Consider the following 16,322-nt stretch of genomic DNA (forward strand, 5'->3'; position numbering starts at 1 on the left):
TTACTTCTTTAGCCGTGTGTTGTCATGTGGTAGGAATCTCGGGCTGGAGTTCCCGAAGTTGTGTCTCAATAGTCTCAAAGCTACAAGCGTCAACGGTGGGGGCGCTGCGGATGCGTTTTATTTCGGTTGCTGTATTATCAGTTTATAGCGGAGCAGCGCGTTCGGTTTCATCGGTGCCTTGGTTGGGGATCTGAGTTGGCGGACTTGGTGTAGTCCTTGGTGTAGCGAGGATGATGTCATTGAGGCTGGACCTGCTTGACCAGTCCGGTCTCACTGTGTTGACAATCCTTAGTTCCGTGCATGGTGCATAGTGGGGGTATGATTGTGTGACACAGCCTCCCCCCACCCCCCTTCGGCTGCATGGGGTCACGTACAGCTGTGAAGTGCGCTTCACGGAGGCACAATAACACAAGCCCATGATAATGTAAATGAACTGGCACAAAACCGAGGAGAAATCAAAGTTTAGCGCAGGAAGGAAGAATTGAAAGAGTGGCGGTCAAGGCGAGCCACAGAAAAAAACAATTGAGATCACGAACAACGCAGAAGAGGAAAAAAGGCTGGAAACCAACACGGAAGGGAGCGTCCATCACAAGCGGATATTGCAGGTGCAATAGAAGAGTTGGGTCCAAGGTGTTAGTTTGATAGACGAAACGGTGGGCAGGGTGGGCAAAATGGCACCGAGGTGCACTTTGCAAGGCCAGGTTGGGACGCCAAAGAAGAAGGGTGAGTAAAGTCTGAGGTCTCTGAGAAGAGACAAAGCCCACACGTCCTTTGCTGTTGCAGCAATAAATGCGTAAACGTCATGAAAGAAGCAAAATGACTTAGCGGCCACTGATGGAGCGGGTCAGCTAAGTAGAAAAGTTACAAGGAAGGTCAGAGCGATAGCTGAATTGGCAGTGAATTGTTCAGGAACAGACTCCACATCATGCGTTTCGTAAGGCGCAACCTTGCTATTTACTAGGGGGTGGAGTGTACTCAAACGGTTGAGGGAAGGTCCAGTGTCACAAGAGTGACCACAGGTTTACATTTCCGGCATCCCCGGTAGCAGTACCTCCTTTCGTAAGATCGTCAACTGGTTGCGGTTGTAGTAGAGGCGGCGCTTCAAGGAGGTTCAGGGTGTGACTGGGCGGTTTCTTTAGTTTGTGGTGACAATGGCAAGTTTCGTTGCACTTGCGCCCAAATGTCACGCCGCATATAGTCAATCAATGGCATAAAACGACTTAGTAGGTCTTGCCCAATGAGCAGAGGTACTGACTCGATACGGGACACGAAGACAGGGTGAACCACCATATATAGCCAGTGTTATTCACTGGGAACGCGGGGATAGTTAGTGCGCAGCGTTGCAGCTGGAGGTCATGGCCACTGGCTTGTAACTGGTAGATGCTGGTTGAACACTGCGTGGTGACAGTGATGTCTGCCACGGGGTCAATCAGAGCTTCGCGGATAAGTTCATGTTCAAGTTTAAAGGTCAAATAGAACTTCCAGGAAGTACCTTTAGCATTTAGTTCGCCCAAAAGCAGCCGGAATGGCAGAACGCTATTCAGTCGCGGAGTCAGGGGCATCGACTGGGTCTAGTCGGACAATTAAGTCTGCACGATAGGGATCTAGGGATTGGTCGTCACAAAGTCGTCTGCTAAGCGTATGGCGAGGCGAAGTCATCGTGGGGTCGTCCAGGATCACAGAGGGACTTGGCAGGTCATCAACCGGGAGCAACGGCGGTTACCCGGTTGAACTATTTCGTCCTCTATGGACACAGTCAGGCTTTGTCATCATGGTGGGTCCCGCTTTTTGTCTTTGGACAGCACCTCAAGCAGTTTTTCTGCCACGGCACTAAGTTCCCTTTGGGACCTGTTGGCTCGGGGGCCATTTTCGCGGTAGTCACTAGTTGTTTTAGGGTCTCGGTTAGACGAGTCAGATTTAGGATGGTCGTTGCATGTACCCTGTTTCGACTTGTAGTTTTGCCGCAAATTAGAGTTACGGTTATTCCACGATTTCGATTTATTACTTGATTGGCGTTGTTGTTTACAAGGACCGCTGTTGTACGGAGGCCGAGATTGGTTGTTCGGATGGGAACATTTCTTTTGGTTGTCGGGTTTAACATCGCCGGAACTTTATACATGTGTCGCGTGTAGCTCCTTCTAATTCCATTTGCGGCGCTTGGTCCACGGAGAGGACATCCAGGTGCTGTGCTTTAGAGGAATCGTGCTTTAGTTTCGCAAATCCTTTGGTGGCTAGTTCACGCTGTTGGGCACTGGACAGTGTGCACAGGCACGCTGCCACACCCAATTGGTGGCTGGTATTTGGATGTAGGTTTTCCACTAAATGTGTTTTGAAATTTTTGTCCTCTTCCGTGTTTGGTTCATTTAAACTTCCGAAGTACGCTTTACGCAACCGGCAGTAATAAGCTTGTGGTGTTTCGAGTCTCCCTTGTTTAACTGTGAAGGCTGCAGACAAGCCGGGTGCGGCCTCTGGATCATCAAGAGTCGGCGGACAGTTTTCGAGCTAATTGTAGTTCACGCCTGACATGGGCTAACTCATCCTCTTTGTCGTGGTGATCTTGCTGGAGGTGGGACAGCTTCGTCTCCAAGAACCGCCATTCGGGTCTTGAGCTCGTAGGACTGTTCCATCTGCTTTGAGCGTTTCGGTGCGTTCGGTGAGCCGCTGTGTGTTATCGGACGCTTGACGCAGCTGAAGGGTTGCTCGCTGGTATTGCGCCCGTAATTCAAGCTCTACACCCTTGGCAGGTCCTCGAGGGTGCATGGGAGTTCTCCCAACCAATATACATGTGTTTTGTGGACTTGGAGAAGATGTTCGACCGTGTCCCTCGGGGGGGTCCTGTGGAGGATGCTTCGTGAGTATGGGGTACCAAACCCCCTGATACGGGCTGTTCGGTCCCTGTACGACCGGAGTCAGACTTTGGTCCGCATATCCGGCAGTAAATCGGACTCGTTTCCGGTGAGGGTTGGACTCCGCCAAGGCTGCACTTTGTCACCGATTCTGTTCATAACTTTTATGGACCGAATTTCTAGGCGCAGCCGAGGCGCAGAGGGGGTCCAGTTTGGTGCCCTCACTATTGCATCTCTGCTTTTTGCAGATTATGTGGTTCTGTTGGCTTCATCAAGCCGTGACCTCCAACTCTCACCGGAGCAGTTTACAGCTGAGTGTGAAGCGGCTGGGATGAGAATCAGCACCTCCAAATCTGAGACCATGGTCCTCAGTCGGAAAAGGGTGGCGTGCCCTCTCCGGGTCGGGGATGAGATCCTGCCCCAAGTGGAGGAGTTCAAGTATCTTGGGGTCTTGTTCACGAGTGAGGGAAGAATGGAACGGGAGATCGACAGGCGGATCGGTGCAGCGTCTGCAGTGATGTGGACTTTGTATCGATCCGTTGTGGTAAAGAAGGAGCTAAGCCGAAAGGCGAAGCTCTCGATTTACCGGTCGATCTACGTTCCTACCCTCAAGCGGCCGAAATGAGTTTCCTCCAGAGGGTGACCGGGCTCTCCCTTAGATAGAGGGTGAGAAGCTCGGTCATCCGGGAGGATCTCAGAGTAGAGCCGCTGCTGCTTCACATCGAGAGGAGCCAGATGAGGTGGCTGGGGCATCTGATTCGGATGCCTCCCGGACGCCTCCCTGGTGAGGTGTTCCAGGCACGTCCCACCGGGAGGAGACCCCGGGGACAACCCAGGACACGCTGGAGAGATTACGTCCTTCGGCTGGCCTGGGAACGCCTCGGGATCACCCCTGAAGAGATGGATGAAGTGGCTGGGGAGAGGGAAGTCTGGGCGTCCCTGCTAAAGCTACTGCCCCGCGACCCGACCTCGGATAAGTGTAGAAAATGGATGGATGGATGGATGGGTGGAATTCAAGCATTTGGTCATTAGATGGTCAGTCGGCTAATTCTACTAATTTAGCTTTTAATTTAGCAATCTCTGCAGAAGCAGCATGTTTCTGTCTTTGTTGATCTCAGTGATTTAGTTTGCCGGAGGTAGGGGCCTGTGTTAATTTGACGTTGTCACAGGTTGATTCGCCACCGTCTTTAGACATCAACTGCGCAGCCTCACCTGCAGCAGTGAGGTCGGCAATCCGGGCCTCTGCATCATCAAGTATTTCAACATCGAGGAGGCGGGCTTCAGCCAAGTTTAAACGAGTGATAGTTTGTGTCAATCGTACAGTTAACTGGACTTGGTTGTGCTGTTCACCTTCCAGCCTGCGCTTCACCAGGGTGTCTCTAGGTTGCTCCATTTTAATTGGGACACTTAAGTTCAACACCATGCAACCGAGCGTTTGAGCGAGATTTTTATCTTTCAATGTTTTGTGTTCGCCGTCGCTCATGAGTTGTGCGATGTTTTTAAGGACTTCAAGACTAACCCGGAACGAGGTCTTTGGTTAGATTGCTCACGAACTGTTCTAATGTATCAAGATTGTCATATTGACAGGGACTTTCTGGAAGTTCGGCCATAATTGCGCTGCGAGTGCAGTTGCTGTACGTTGTACGCAACTGGAATGTTAGTATTCTAAGCTCGTTTAAGCGGTGCGTCTAATTTGGGATAGATGCACAAGATAAATCGGTAATTAATTGTTAACAATAAAACAGCGTTCACAAACTATGCTGCGAGGGTTTAGCGCGTAACCTTAAATGTGTTCAAGAATGTGCGTAGAAGCAGTGATCGAATAGAACAAAATTGTTGACGTCAAATTTTGCGCACAAAATCTATTTGATCTAATTAAAAAATGATGCATGAAGAAGAAGAAGAAGAATCACCTTTTATTATCATGAACATGCATGCATGCACACGAAATTTGTTCTCTGCATTTTACCCATCACAGTGAACACATACACGTTAGTGGAACACACTGGAGCAGGGGGCAGCTGAAGCACCCGGCAATTTGGCAATTTAATCGTTGACTTCAAACAATTGCGAAAGGCACTTTGCTGGAGTAAATTGAATCAGCTTATTAAGTCAATTTGAAACTTCTAGTTCAACAATGTAATTTATTTAGCTTTGATAAATTAAATTGAGTTAGGATGAGGGAAACAAATCGGAAGAGGGGGGAAAAAAGGTAAACAAATCGATTTGACTGTGATGACTCTCGCTGAGCAAGTTAATTCAATTTGTGAAATTAATTTGGAACTTTAGTTCATTCAAAGAAGTTTATTTTAACTTAATTAATTCACATGCCTAATTGTACGTGTATTTAACTTAACTGCTTTTATGACACAATGATGGTGGCTTTGGCAGAGGAGAGAAAAGGGGAAGAAATTTTTTTTTAATTGGGGGGTTAATAGAAGAGGCAGTGAATGACTGGTTAGAGCGTCTGCCTCACATTTCTGAGGACTGGGGTTCAATCCCCGGCCCCGCCTGTATGGAGTTTGCATGTTCTCCCCGTGCCTGCGTGGGTTTTCTCCGGGCACTCCGGTTTCCTCCCACATCCCAAAAACATGCATTAAAAACATGCATAAACTCTAAATTGCCCGGAGGCATGACTGTGAGTGCGAATGGTTGTTTCTATGTGCACTGCGATTGGCTGGCAACCAGTTCAGGGTGTACCCCGCCTCCTGCACGATGACAGCTGGGATAGGCTCCAGCACGCCCGCGACCCTAGTGAGGAGAAGCGGCTCAGAAAATGGATGGATGGATAGAAGAGGCGGCACAGTGAATGACTGGTTAGAGCGTCTGCATCACATTTCTGAGGACTGGGGTTCAATCCCCGGCCCCGCCTGTGTGGAGTTTGCATGTTCTCCCCGTGCCTGCTTGAGTTTTCTCCTCCCACATCCCAAAAATATGCATGGTAGGTTAATTGACAACTCTAAATTGCCCATAGGTGAGCATGTGAGTGCGAATGGTTGTTTGTTTTATATGTGCCCTGCGATTGGCTGGCCACCAGTTCGGGGTGTACCCCGCCTCCTGCCCGATGACAGCTGGGATAGGCTCCAGCACGCCCTCGACCCTACTGAGGAGAAGCGGCTCAGAAAACGGATGGATGGATGGATGGTTAATAGAAGAAAAAAATCAACTCAAATTTAAAAATGAAAACCCATTGATTAAAAATAAACAAGCAATTAATTAACTCCACCCATGGGGGAATATGTTAAGTAATTGTTTAATATTAACGTGTTGAAGAGCTGGATCAAGTTACGTGGTGTAGGGATAGTTTGCAAACGGAAGGTGGCGTTGTTGCTTTAAAATACCATTCCGTTCGTTAGCGCGGTTAGTTGCTAGTTCTCAATCTTAAAACTGGTTAAAAATACCAGGCATGAAGCTTTAAAAGCACAATCGCAGTGGCGGCGTTTCGAAAAACGAGTGAAAACGGAAGCTTTTAAATGAATAAAAGCAATCGGTCGTGTGTGGATGCAATACCTTAGCGGCTATGCTAGCTAGCCGGGGCTAGTGGGAGGGGGTCGGTTGCTAGGTAATGCGTGACGCTAGGTTGCACGGCGACTCACAGTGGTGTGACCGTGGGAGTCAGAACCACACAGGAAGCTTAAACCAGTAGAAAGGCACTCGGTGGTGCTCTAGGCAAGGTCAGGTTTATTACAACCCTAATTCCAATGAAGTTGGGATGTTGTGTTAAACACAGAAAAACAGAATACAATGATTTGCAAATCACGTTCAACCAATATTTAATTGAATATACTACAAAGACAAGATATTTAATGTTCAAACTGATAAACTTTATTGTTTTTAGCAAATAATCATTAACTGAATTTTATGGCTGCAACACGTTCCAAAAAGCTGGGACAGGGTCATGTTTACCACTGTGTTACATCACCTTTTCTTTTAACAACATTCAATAAACGTTTGGGAACTATCCATCCATTTTCTGAGTCGCTTATCCTCACAAGGGTCGCGTGAGTACTGGAGCCTATCCCAGCTATCATCGGGCAGGAGGTGGGGTACACCCTGAACTGCTTGCCAGCTAATCACAGGGCACACATAAACAAACAACCTTTCGCACTCACTAGGGCCAATTTAGAGAATTCAATTAACCTACCATGCATGTTTTTGGGATGTGGGAGGAAACCGGACTGCCCGGAGAAAACCCACGTAGGCACGGGGAGAACATGCAAACTCCACACAGGCGGGGCCGGGGATTGAACCCCGGTCCTCAGAACTGTGAGGAAGACGCTCTAACCAGTCGTCCATCATGCCGGTTGTTTGGGAACTGAGGACACTAATTATTGAAGCTTTGTAGGTGGAATTCTTTCCCATTCTTGCTAGATGTCCAGCTTCAGCTGTTCAAGAGTCTGGGGTCTCCGTTGTCGTATTTTACGCTTCATAATGTGCCACACATTGGGAGACAGGTCTGGACTGCAGTCAGGCCAGTCTAGTACCCGCACTCTTTTACTACTAAGTCACGCTGTTGTAACACGTGCAGAATGTGATTTGGCATTGTTTAACCCGAAGCATACACAACGGTTCAACGGCACAAAGAAGGGAACCAGAATGGCAAGTTCACAATGATGCCATGTGTAATCTTCCCCCAACAAAGATGGCACACTCCCGGGGTCCCCTGGATCGGCGATCAATGCTAGAATCCCACTTCTGACACCAACTACTTTGGAAAATGTTTTTCTGACAGAATAAGTACGGAAGCAATCTTGTCTTTGTGAGTTTTTATCACAAAAAAGAAAGAAAAGTCTTTGCATAGAAAGGAAAATGTACAAGTCGTCATGAGTTGTTACCCCTTACTGAAGTCCAAGAAAAAAAAAAATCACCTCCGTTATACAGAAGTGAGAGAGACAGAGAAGAAAAGTAAAGCAAAACAATTATCTTTGTCCAGCTGCACTCAACTTTATCGAAAAAAGCTAGTAGTCATAACATGGCTGGAAAACAGCTCGTAGTCACAACAGGGAACAATGAAGCATGTGAAAGTTGTAGAAACTAATAGAAGTAATATTTGGTATATATAAAAACATACATTTTCCAACTTAGACAACAAAAGACTTTGGTCTTTTGGACCAAGAAAAAAGGGAGTTGGCCCAAAAGGCCAAAGCGGGAAGGACAGACCACACCTCTGATATTGAATTTAACTCGAGAATTATCTGTCGTCTAAAACCAGTGGATCTAAAATAAGAAATAAATTCCCAGATTTTGCATTATCTCACACACCATGGTTAATCTATGCAATGAGTGTTTTAACCTTATTTGGTGGCTAAGAACACACAATGTCCATGATGTAACATTTTCGTGTTGTCTGAGGTAAATGTCCGTGATGTAACATTTTTGTATTGTCAATGGTAAAACACAATCATCTTATTCGGTTGACAAACATATTTCACAGCAGCATGAGTGACATTGGTATCATGATATACACTGGGATAAAAAAAAAAAAACACCCGCCGCCATCACCCCCGGAGAACATGGAGCCCCAGTCATCAACAGGGCCCAAGGCAGGAGCCAGCAACCACCCAAAAAAAAAATTTTTTTTAAATTCAACTGGATATTCAGCAATGCTCTGAAAGGCATTCCTTGTTAATAGTAAATTATTCTTAACTCTGAGGTGTACACACTCACCTGCGTAGGCTGTCAGTGTTTAACATGTGACATGTTATGCACGTGACATGTTATTTCGGAAAAATCTTTTGGTCCGAAACCATGCATTTTTGAGCCATTCTGGGCCGCCGAAATTTCGGTGCATCGCTAGACGTTAGTATATTAAGTTATGGGCTCAGTTATGACATTTGGAAAGTTTTTTTTTTTTTTTTTTTTAAACCAGGCCAATAAAGTAATGCCAAGTTAATAAAGTAAAACGTTATGTTATTGGACAAATGTTATTAAGTTATAGGTTCAAGAATTTTATGTTATTGGCCGTTAATACGTTATGGGCTTCTACTGGGCGTTCCTCTTTCATGCCAATGAGCCATTGCTCATCTAAAAACAAAAGTGAGTACAATTTGCAAAGCACTTACAAGCCCCCTTTAAGAAAGTAACCGTAACCCTATTTTCATGCGTGGAGGCAGCATTTCATCGACCAAGCTGCCAAATTATTATTGTGTCTTTGTATTGGCAATCATTACAAAAATACCACTTTGAGAGCAAGTATGTGCTGCTTTTGTCCATCCATTTTCTATACTGCTTATCCTCACTCGGGTCGCGGGCGTGCTGGAGCCTATCCCAGCTATCTTCGGGCGAGAGATGGAGTACACCATGAACTGGTTGCCAGCCAATCTCAGGGCACATATAAACAACCATTCGCACTCACATTCACACCTACGGGCAATTTAGAGTCTTCAATCAACCTACCACGCATGTTTTTGGGATGTGGGAGGAAACCGGAGTACCTGGAGAAAACCAACGCAGGCACGGGGAGAACATGCAAACAGGTGTGGCTCGGATTTGAACCCCAGTCCTCAGAACTATGAGGCAGATGTGCTAACCAGTCGTCCACCGTGCCGCTAATTTGGGATGGGATTCAAATTTTTGTTTTTTGTTGTTTGTTTTTGTTGTTTGTTTTTCAGTCATCAGTCATATTTAGAAAATAAAAAAATTCACAAATTCTGCCAGGTTATGTAAACTTATGAGCACAACTGTACATATATGCAGTCATATGTACCCCTGTCTACTTGGAATGAAAGTGGAGGCTACACATTTTTTTATAACCACTAGGTGGCGGTGGCATATGAGAATAAAAATGTACACCTTTCTCATAAACCCGAGGTGGCAGTGGCATTTTGGAATGAAAGTGTACATCTTTTTCATTACCATTAGATGGCGGCATAGATTTATAAAATGTGAAAGTTTTTTTTCAATTTGCCCTTATACCCATGTATAATGCGCACTATTTTTAAAAATAGGAAATGCGCAACAGATTTACTTGATGTAATTTTCACTCTTGATGGGTGAAAATGTACTTGATAGACCCAACTATTTGTGTACAAGCAATTAAAAAGTATTTTTTTAAAAATATATATCGCCTCTTAAGGGGTAAAAATATAAAGCCTTTTAAGATTTGAATGTTATTTTCCATATACTGTACATCAGCGTAAACTGTGCATGTCTTCAATTTTCAGGATGAGAAACTGGATGGAGACAACCGTTACTTCTGTGAAAGCTGTCAAAGTAAACAGAACGCTACCCGGAGGATCAGACTGCACAGTCTCCCGCCAACCCTCAACCTGCAACTCATGCGCTTCGTCTTTGACAGGTGTGTCCCAGCTCACCTCTTAAAATAGTTTTGATACTATTAATATTAGAAGTGATAAGCACAAAGCAAGCTCGATACGACCCATCGGACAAAACAATAATGCATCATTAAGTGTTAGTTACCTGCTTAGTGACAGCTTCTATGATGTAATCTCTAGACAAACAGGCCACAAGAAGAAACTCAACACATACATCAGTTTCCCTGAGCAACTGGACATGGCGCCTTTTTTTGAAGTTACAAACGGTGAGTTTGAATTTATATGATGCACATTTTGGCATGCTTTTCTGTGACAATTATGTGCCTCCATCATACAGTGGGTACGGAAAATAATCAGACCCCGTAAATTTTTCACTCTTTGTTGTATTGCAGCCATTTGCTAAAATCATTTTTCATTTTATATATGTGTGTGTGTGTGTGTGTAAATATAATGTGTGTGTGTATGTGTATATATATATATATATATATATATATATATGTATATATATATATATATATATGTATATATATATATATATATATATATATATATATATATATATGTATATATATATATATGTGTGTATATATATATATATATATATATGTATATATATATATATATATATATATATATATATATATATATGTGTGGTGTGTATGTATATATATATATATATATGTGTGTATATATATATATATATGTGTGTATATATATATATATATGTGTGTATATATATATATATATTATATATATATATATATATATATATATATATATATATATATATATATATATATATGTGTGTGTGTGTGTATATATATATATATATGTGTGTGTGTGTATATATATATATATATATATATATATATACATATATATATATATATATATACATATACATACATATATGTATATATATATACATATGCAGTGTGATCCCCCTGTAGTTGGAACACACCCACCATCCCAGTCTGCCAATCCAGAGGCACTGTCCCCGATGTCCACGGAATGTTGCAGAGGCGTGTCAACCAGGACAGCCCCACAACATCCAGAGCCTTTAGAAACTCCGGGCGAATCGCATCCACCCCCGGGGCCCTGCCACCGAGGAGCTTTTTAACTACCTCGGTGACCTCAAACCCAGAGATAGGAGAGCCTGCCTCAGAGAACCCACACTCTGCTTCCTCATGGGAAGGTGTGTCGGTGGAATTGAGGAGGTCTTCGAAGTATTCTCCCCACCGACTCACAACGTCCCGAGTCGAGGTCAGCAGCGCCCCATCCCCACTATACACAGTGTTGGTGGTGCACTGCTTTCCTCTCCTGAGACGTCGGATGGTGGACCAGAATTTCCTCGAAGCCGTCCGGAAGTCTTTCTCCATGGCCTCACCAAACTCCTCCCATACCCGAGTTTTTGCTTCAGCGACCACCAGAGCTGCATTCCGCTTGGCCAGCCGGTACCCATCAGCTGCCTCAGGAGTCCCACAGGCCAAAAAGGCCAAATAGGACTCCTTCTTCAGCTTGACGGCATCCCTCAAGCTTGACGGCATCCCTGAACCCGTTGGTGTCCACCAACGGGTTCGGGGATTGCCGCCACGACAGGCACCGACCACCTTACGGCCACAGCTCCAGTAGGCCGCCTCAGCAATGGAGGCGTGGAACATGGTCCACTCGGACTCGATGTCCCCAGCCACCCCCGGAACATGAGCAAAGTTCTGTCGGAGGTGGGAGTTGAAACTCCTTCTGACAGGGGATTTCTGCCAGACGTTCCCAGCAGACCCTCACAATCTGAACTGCTGTTTGGTGCCAAGGCACAAACAACAGTCAGGACCCATCCCCCCACCCGAAGGCGGAGGGAGGCTACCCTCTCGTCCACCGGGGTGAACCCCAACGTACAGGTGCCGAGCCGGGGGGCAATAAGTATACCCACACCTGCTCGGCGCCTCTCACCGTGGGCAACTCCAGAGTGGAAGAGAGTCCAACCCCTCTCGAGAGGACTGGTACCAGAGCCCAAGCTGTGTGTGGAGGCGAGTCCGACTATATCTAGTCGGAACTTCTCGACCTCACACACCAGCTCGGGCTCCTTCCCTACCAGAGAGGTGACATTCCACGTCCCTAGAGCCAGCTTCTGTAGCCGGGGATCGGATCGCCAAGGTCCCCGCCTTCGGCCACCGCCCAACTCACACTGCACCCGACCCCTATGGCCCCTCCCACAGGTGGTGAGCCCATGGGAAGGGGGACCCACGTTACCCTTTCGGGCTGTCCCCGGCCGGGCCCCATGGGTGCAGGCCCGGCCACCAGGCGCTCGCCTTTGAGCCCCACCATCAGGTATATATATATATATATGTATGTATATATATATATATATATATATGTATGTATATGTATATATATATGTGTACGTATATATATATGTATGTATGTATGTATTTATGTGTGTATATATGTATATGTAATCAGAATCATCTTTATTTGCCAAGTATGTCCAAAACACACAAGGAATTTGTCTCCGGTAGTTGGAGCCGCTCTAGTACAACAGACAGAACACTTTGGAGACATAAAGACATTGACAAAAAACAATTGTGCAAAAAGATGCAGAGTCCTCTAGCATCTATATATATATATATATATATATATATATATATATATATATATATATATATATAGTATATATATATATATATATATATATATATATATATACATACACAGTTCGAATGACTAATATTGCAATAGTCCGGTGCAATGACCATTGTACAAAGGGCGCTGAGACTTCAAGAAGTGTATGCGGTTTAAAGTGACGAGTAGTGCGATCATCTGGGACAATGTTGGTTGTGCAAATGTTACAGATACTCCTCAAATCAGTGTGCAAATGGAGCAGATGCTACTCTTGCATGAGTGGCCAGTATATGCAAATAGTGCAGCATGGCGAGACAACCACAGTGAGTGCACGAGTAATACATAATTGGCCCCACAGAAATGTGACAACGAACTCAGGTCAAAAAATTGCCATCTTGTTGTAATGGAATTATAGGTTAGGTGTTTAAGAAGTTGATCGCAAGAGGGAAGAAGCTGTTGGAATGTCTACTAGTTCTAGTTTGCATTGATCGGTAGCGCCTACCTGAGGGAAGGAGCTGGAAGAGCTGGTGACCGGGGTGCGGAGGGTCCGAGAGGATTTTGCACGCCCTTGTCTTAGTTCTGGCAGCGTGCAAGTCCTCAATGGTGGGTAGGTGGGTACTGACAATCCTTTCAGCAGTTTTGATTGTCCGTTGCAGTCGGAGTTTGTCCGTTTGCAGTCGCAGCACCAAACCAGACTGTGATGGAAGAACACAGGACTGATTCGATGACCGTATAGAACTGTGTGTAGAACTGTCTCAGCAGCTCCGGTGGCAGGCCGTGCTTTCTCAGAAGCCGCAGGAAGTACATCCTCTGCTGGGCCTTTTTGATATATATGTACATGTATGTATATGTACAATTCCAATGAAGTTGGGACGTTGTGTTAAAAATAAATAAAAACAGAATACAATGATTTGCAAATCATCTTCAACCTATATTTAATTGAATACACGACAAAGACAAAATATTTAATGTTCAAACTGATAAACTTTATTGTTTTTAGCAAATAATCATTCACTTGGAATTTTATGGCTGCAACATGTTGGGACAGGTGGCAAAGAGGACTGAGAAAGTTGAGGAATGCTCATCAAACACCTGTTTGGAACATCCCACAGGTGAACAGGCTAATTGGGAACAGGTGTGTACCATGATTGGGTATAAAAGGAGCTTCCCTGAATTGCTAAGTCATACACAAGCAAAGATGGGGCGAGGTTCACCTCTTTGTGAACAAGTGCGTGAAAAAATAGTCTAAACAGTTAAAGTACAATGTTTTTGGGATTTCATCATCAAAATTTTCAGAGAATATGGAGAAATCACTGCACGTAAGCGGCAAGGCCGAAAACCAACATTGAATGCCTGTGACCTTCGATCCCTCAGGCGGCACTGCATCAAAAACCGACATCAGTGTGTAAAGGATATCACCACATGGGCTCAGGAACACGTCAGAAAACCAAAGTCAGTAAATACAGTTCGGCGCTACATCCGTAAGCGCAACTTGAAACTCTGCTATGGAAAGCAAAAGCCAACAACCAGAAACGCCGCCGGCTTTTCTGGGCCCGAGCTCATCTAAGAAGTAAAGTATATATAAAAGTGGGAAAGATTCCTGTGGGCCGACGAGTCCACATTTCCAATTGTTTTTGGAAATTGTGGACGTCGTGTCCGCCAGGCCAAAGAGGAAAAGAACCATCCGGACTGTTATGGACGCAAAATTCAAAATCCAGCATATGTGATGGTATGGGGCTGCGTTTAGTGCCAATGGCATGTGTAGCTTACACATCTGTGAAGGCACCATTAATGCTGAAAGGTACATACAGGTTTTTTGAGAAACGTATGCTGCCATCCAAGCCACGTCTTTTTCATGGATGCCCCTGCTTATTTCAGCAAGACAATGTTACAACAGATGTACATTATGAAGCTGCACATCAAGCAAGAATGGGAAAAAATTCCACCTACAAAGCTTCAACAATTTGTGTCCTCAGTTCCCAAACGTTTATTGAATGTTGTTAAAAAAAAGGTGATGTAACACAGTGGTAAACATGACCCTGTTGGAACGTTTTGCAGCCAAAAAATTCTAAGTTCATGATTATTTGCTAAAAACAATAGTTTATCAGTTTGAACATTAAATATCTTGTATTTGTGGTGTCTTCAATTAAATATAGGTTGAATATAATTGGTAACTACATTGGAATTGGGGTTGTGTATATATATTTGTAATGGGATTCGTAAAGGGACTTATAGACAAACTTATAGACTACCGTTACATATTGATTGTTTTATTTCAAATGCAAATTGTGTGTGTCCACTGTCCAAATACTTCTGGGCCAAACTGTTTGTGTTGTGGTTGGTCTTCTAGATCAGAAGTGTGTTTATGAACTGAGTGCAGTGCTGATCCATCGTGGCATCAGTGCCTACTCAGGGCATTATATTGCCCATGTGAAAGACGCTCGTACCAGCGACTGGTATAAATTCAATGATGAAGAAATTGAAAGGATGGAAGGCAAGAAGCTGCAGTTGGGTACGGAAGAGGAGATTGGTAAGCAATACTACAAGGATACCTAAAAGAGCTTCCAAACTAATAGTCTGTTTTTGTTTAGTATCAACATTTTCTGTTCAACTGTTTTTATTTAGTATCAACATTTTCATTTCTGTATGAAGTATATTTCAACTTGCAAGTCCTTCTGTATTGAACACCTCCATCATTTTTTGGGCCTCAGCTGAAACTGTGAAGTCTCAGACACGAAAGCCCAAGTGCAGTAAAGGCTACCACTGCTCCAGAAATGCCTACATGTTGGTGTATAAGATCCAGGAAGAGGAATCCTTGGATCCCTCGACGACAATAGTTCAAGTGCCTGGTGGGTTGAATTTATTATTTTTTTATTTGCATCAATGAATGAGAAACCACAAGTCAACATCTGTCTGCTGTCTTGTCTGAGGTTTGTTTCACCCCTTTTCCAAGAGTTCCTTCAGAGGTTGGTGGACCAAGACAACCATAAATTTGAGGAGTGGTGCAGTGAAATGTCAGACATGAGGAAACAGAGTGTGGATAAGGGCAAAGCAAAGCATGAGGAAGTGAAGGAGCTATACGAGCTTTTACCTGCAAGAGACGGTCAGTAAACACATTCCCCACTCACCTTTGAGTGATGTAATAGAATTATCGTTTGGATAGATGTGGAGTAAAGGTACAATATTTGGATATCGTGTGGGAGAATTTGATTCAGGATTTTTTTTTTTTTTTTTTTCTCAGCACTGTACACAGTTGCATTTTCTCCTCACTCTGCTGTAAACATCATTGTTACAGATGGCATGTCTGTTGTGCGGGAGGTGTGGTTTGGTTAAGACGTCCACCACGACACAAAGCAGATGCCAAAGTATGTCAGATTACATAGTAAAGAAATTGAGGGGAAGGGAGTCGTTGAGGTGTTGCATCAACTAAGTGTGACCACCATTTGAGGAATTATGGTTTTTCAGCTCTTGAAATTAAGAGGTGATGCGTTTATTAATGTTTGTTTTCTTGTGTCCTTGCCAACAGGAGAACCTTATGAGTTTATACCTCTGGATTGGTTGAAGAAGTGGTTGGATGACTCTACTG

General features: G+C 44.4%; 1 protein-coding gene across 8 annotated transcripts in view; it reads left to right on the forward strand.

The window, feature by feature from the left end:
* usp48 (ubiquitin specific peptidase 48) overlaps positions 1-16,322 on the forward strand; it is a 97,740-nt gene that overhangs the window by 29,743 nt on the left and 51,675 nt on the right. For all 8 annotated transcript variants that reach the window (XM_061689198.1, XM_061689200.1, XM_061689199.1 and 5 more), the window contains 6 exons: positions 10,010-10,143; positions 10,301-10,386; positions 15,087-15,266; positions 15,448-15,585; positions 15,690-15,839; positions 16,263-16,322. The exon at positions 16,263-16,322 is cut by the window's right edge and continues 141 nt beyond it. In XM_061689198.1, the coding sequence (XP_061545182.1) occupies positions 10,010-10,143; positions 10,301-10,386; positions 15,087-15,266; positions 15,448-15,585; positions 15,690-15,839; positions 16,263-16,322 (748 nt within the window). The remainder of the gene's footprint in view (positions 1-10,009; positions 10,144-10,300; positions 10,387-15,086; positions 15,267-15,447; positions 15,586-15,689; positions 15,840-16,262) is intronic.

The sequence above is a fragment of the Phycodurus eques genome, chromosome 10 (assembly GCF_024500275.1).
Source record: "Phycodurus eques isolate BA_2022a chromosome 10, UOR_Pequ_1.1, whole genome shotgun sequence".
Taxonomy (NCBI): Eukaryota; Metazoa; Chordata; class Actinopteri; order Syngnathiformes; family Syngnathidae; genus Phycodurus; species Phycodurus eques.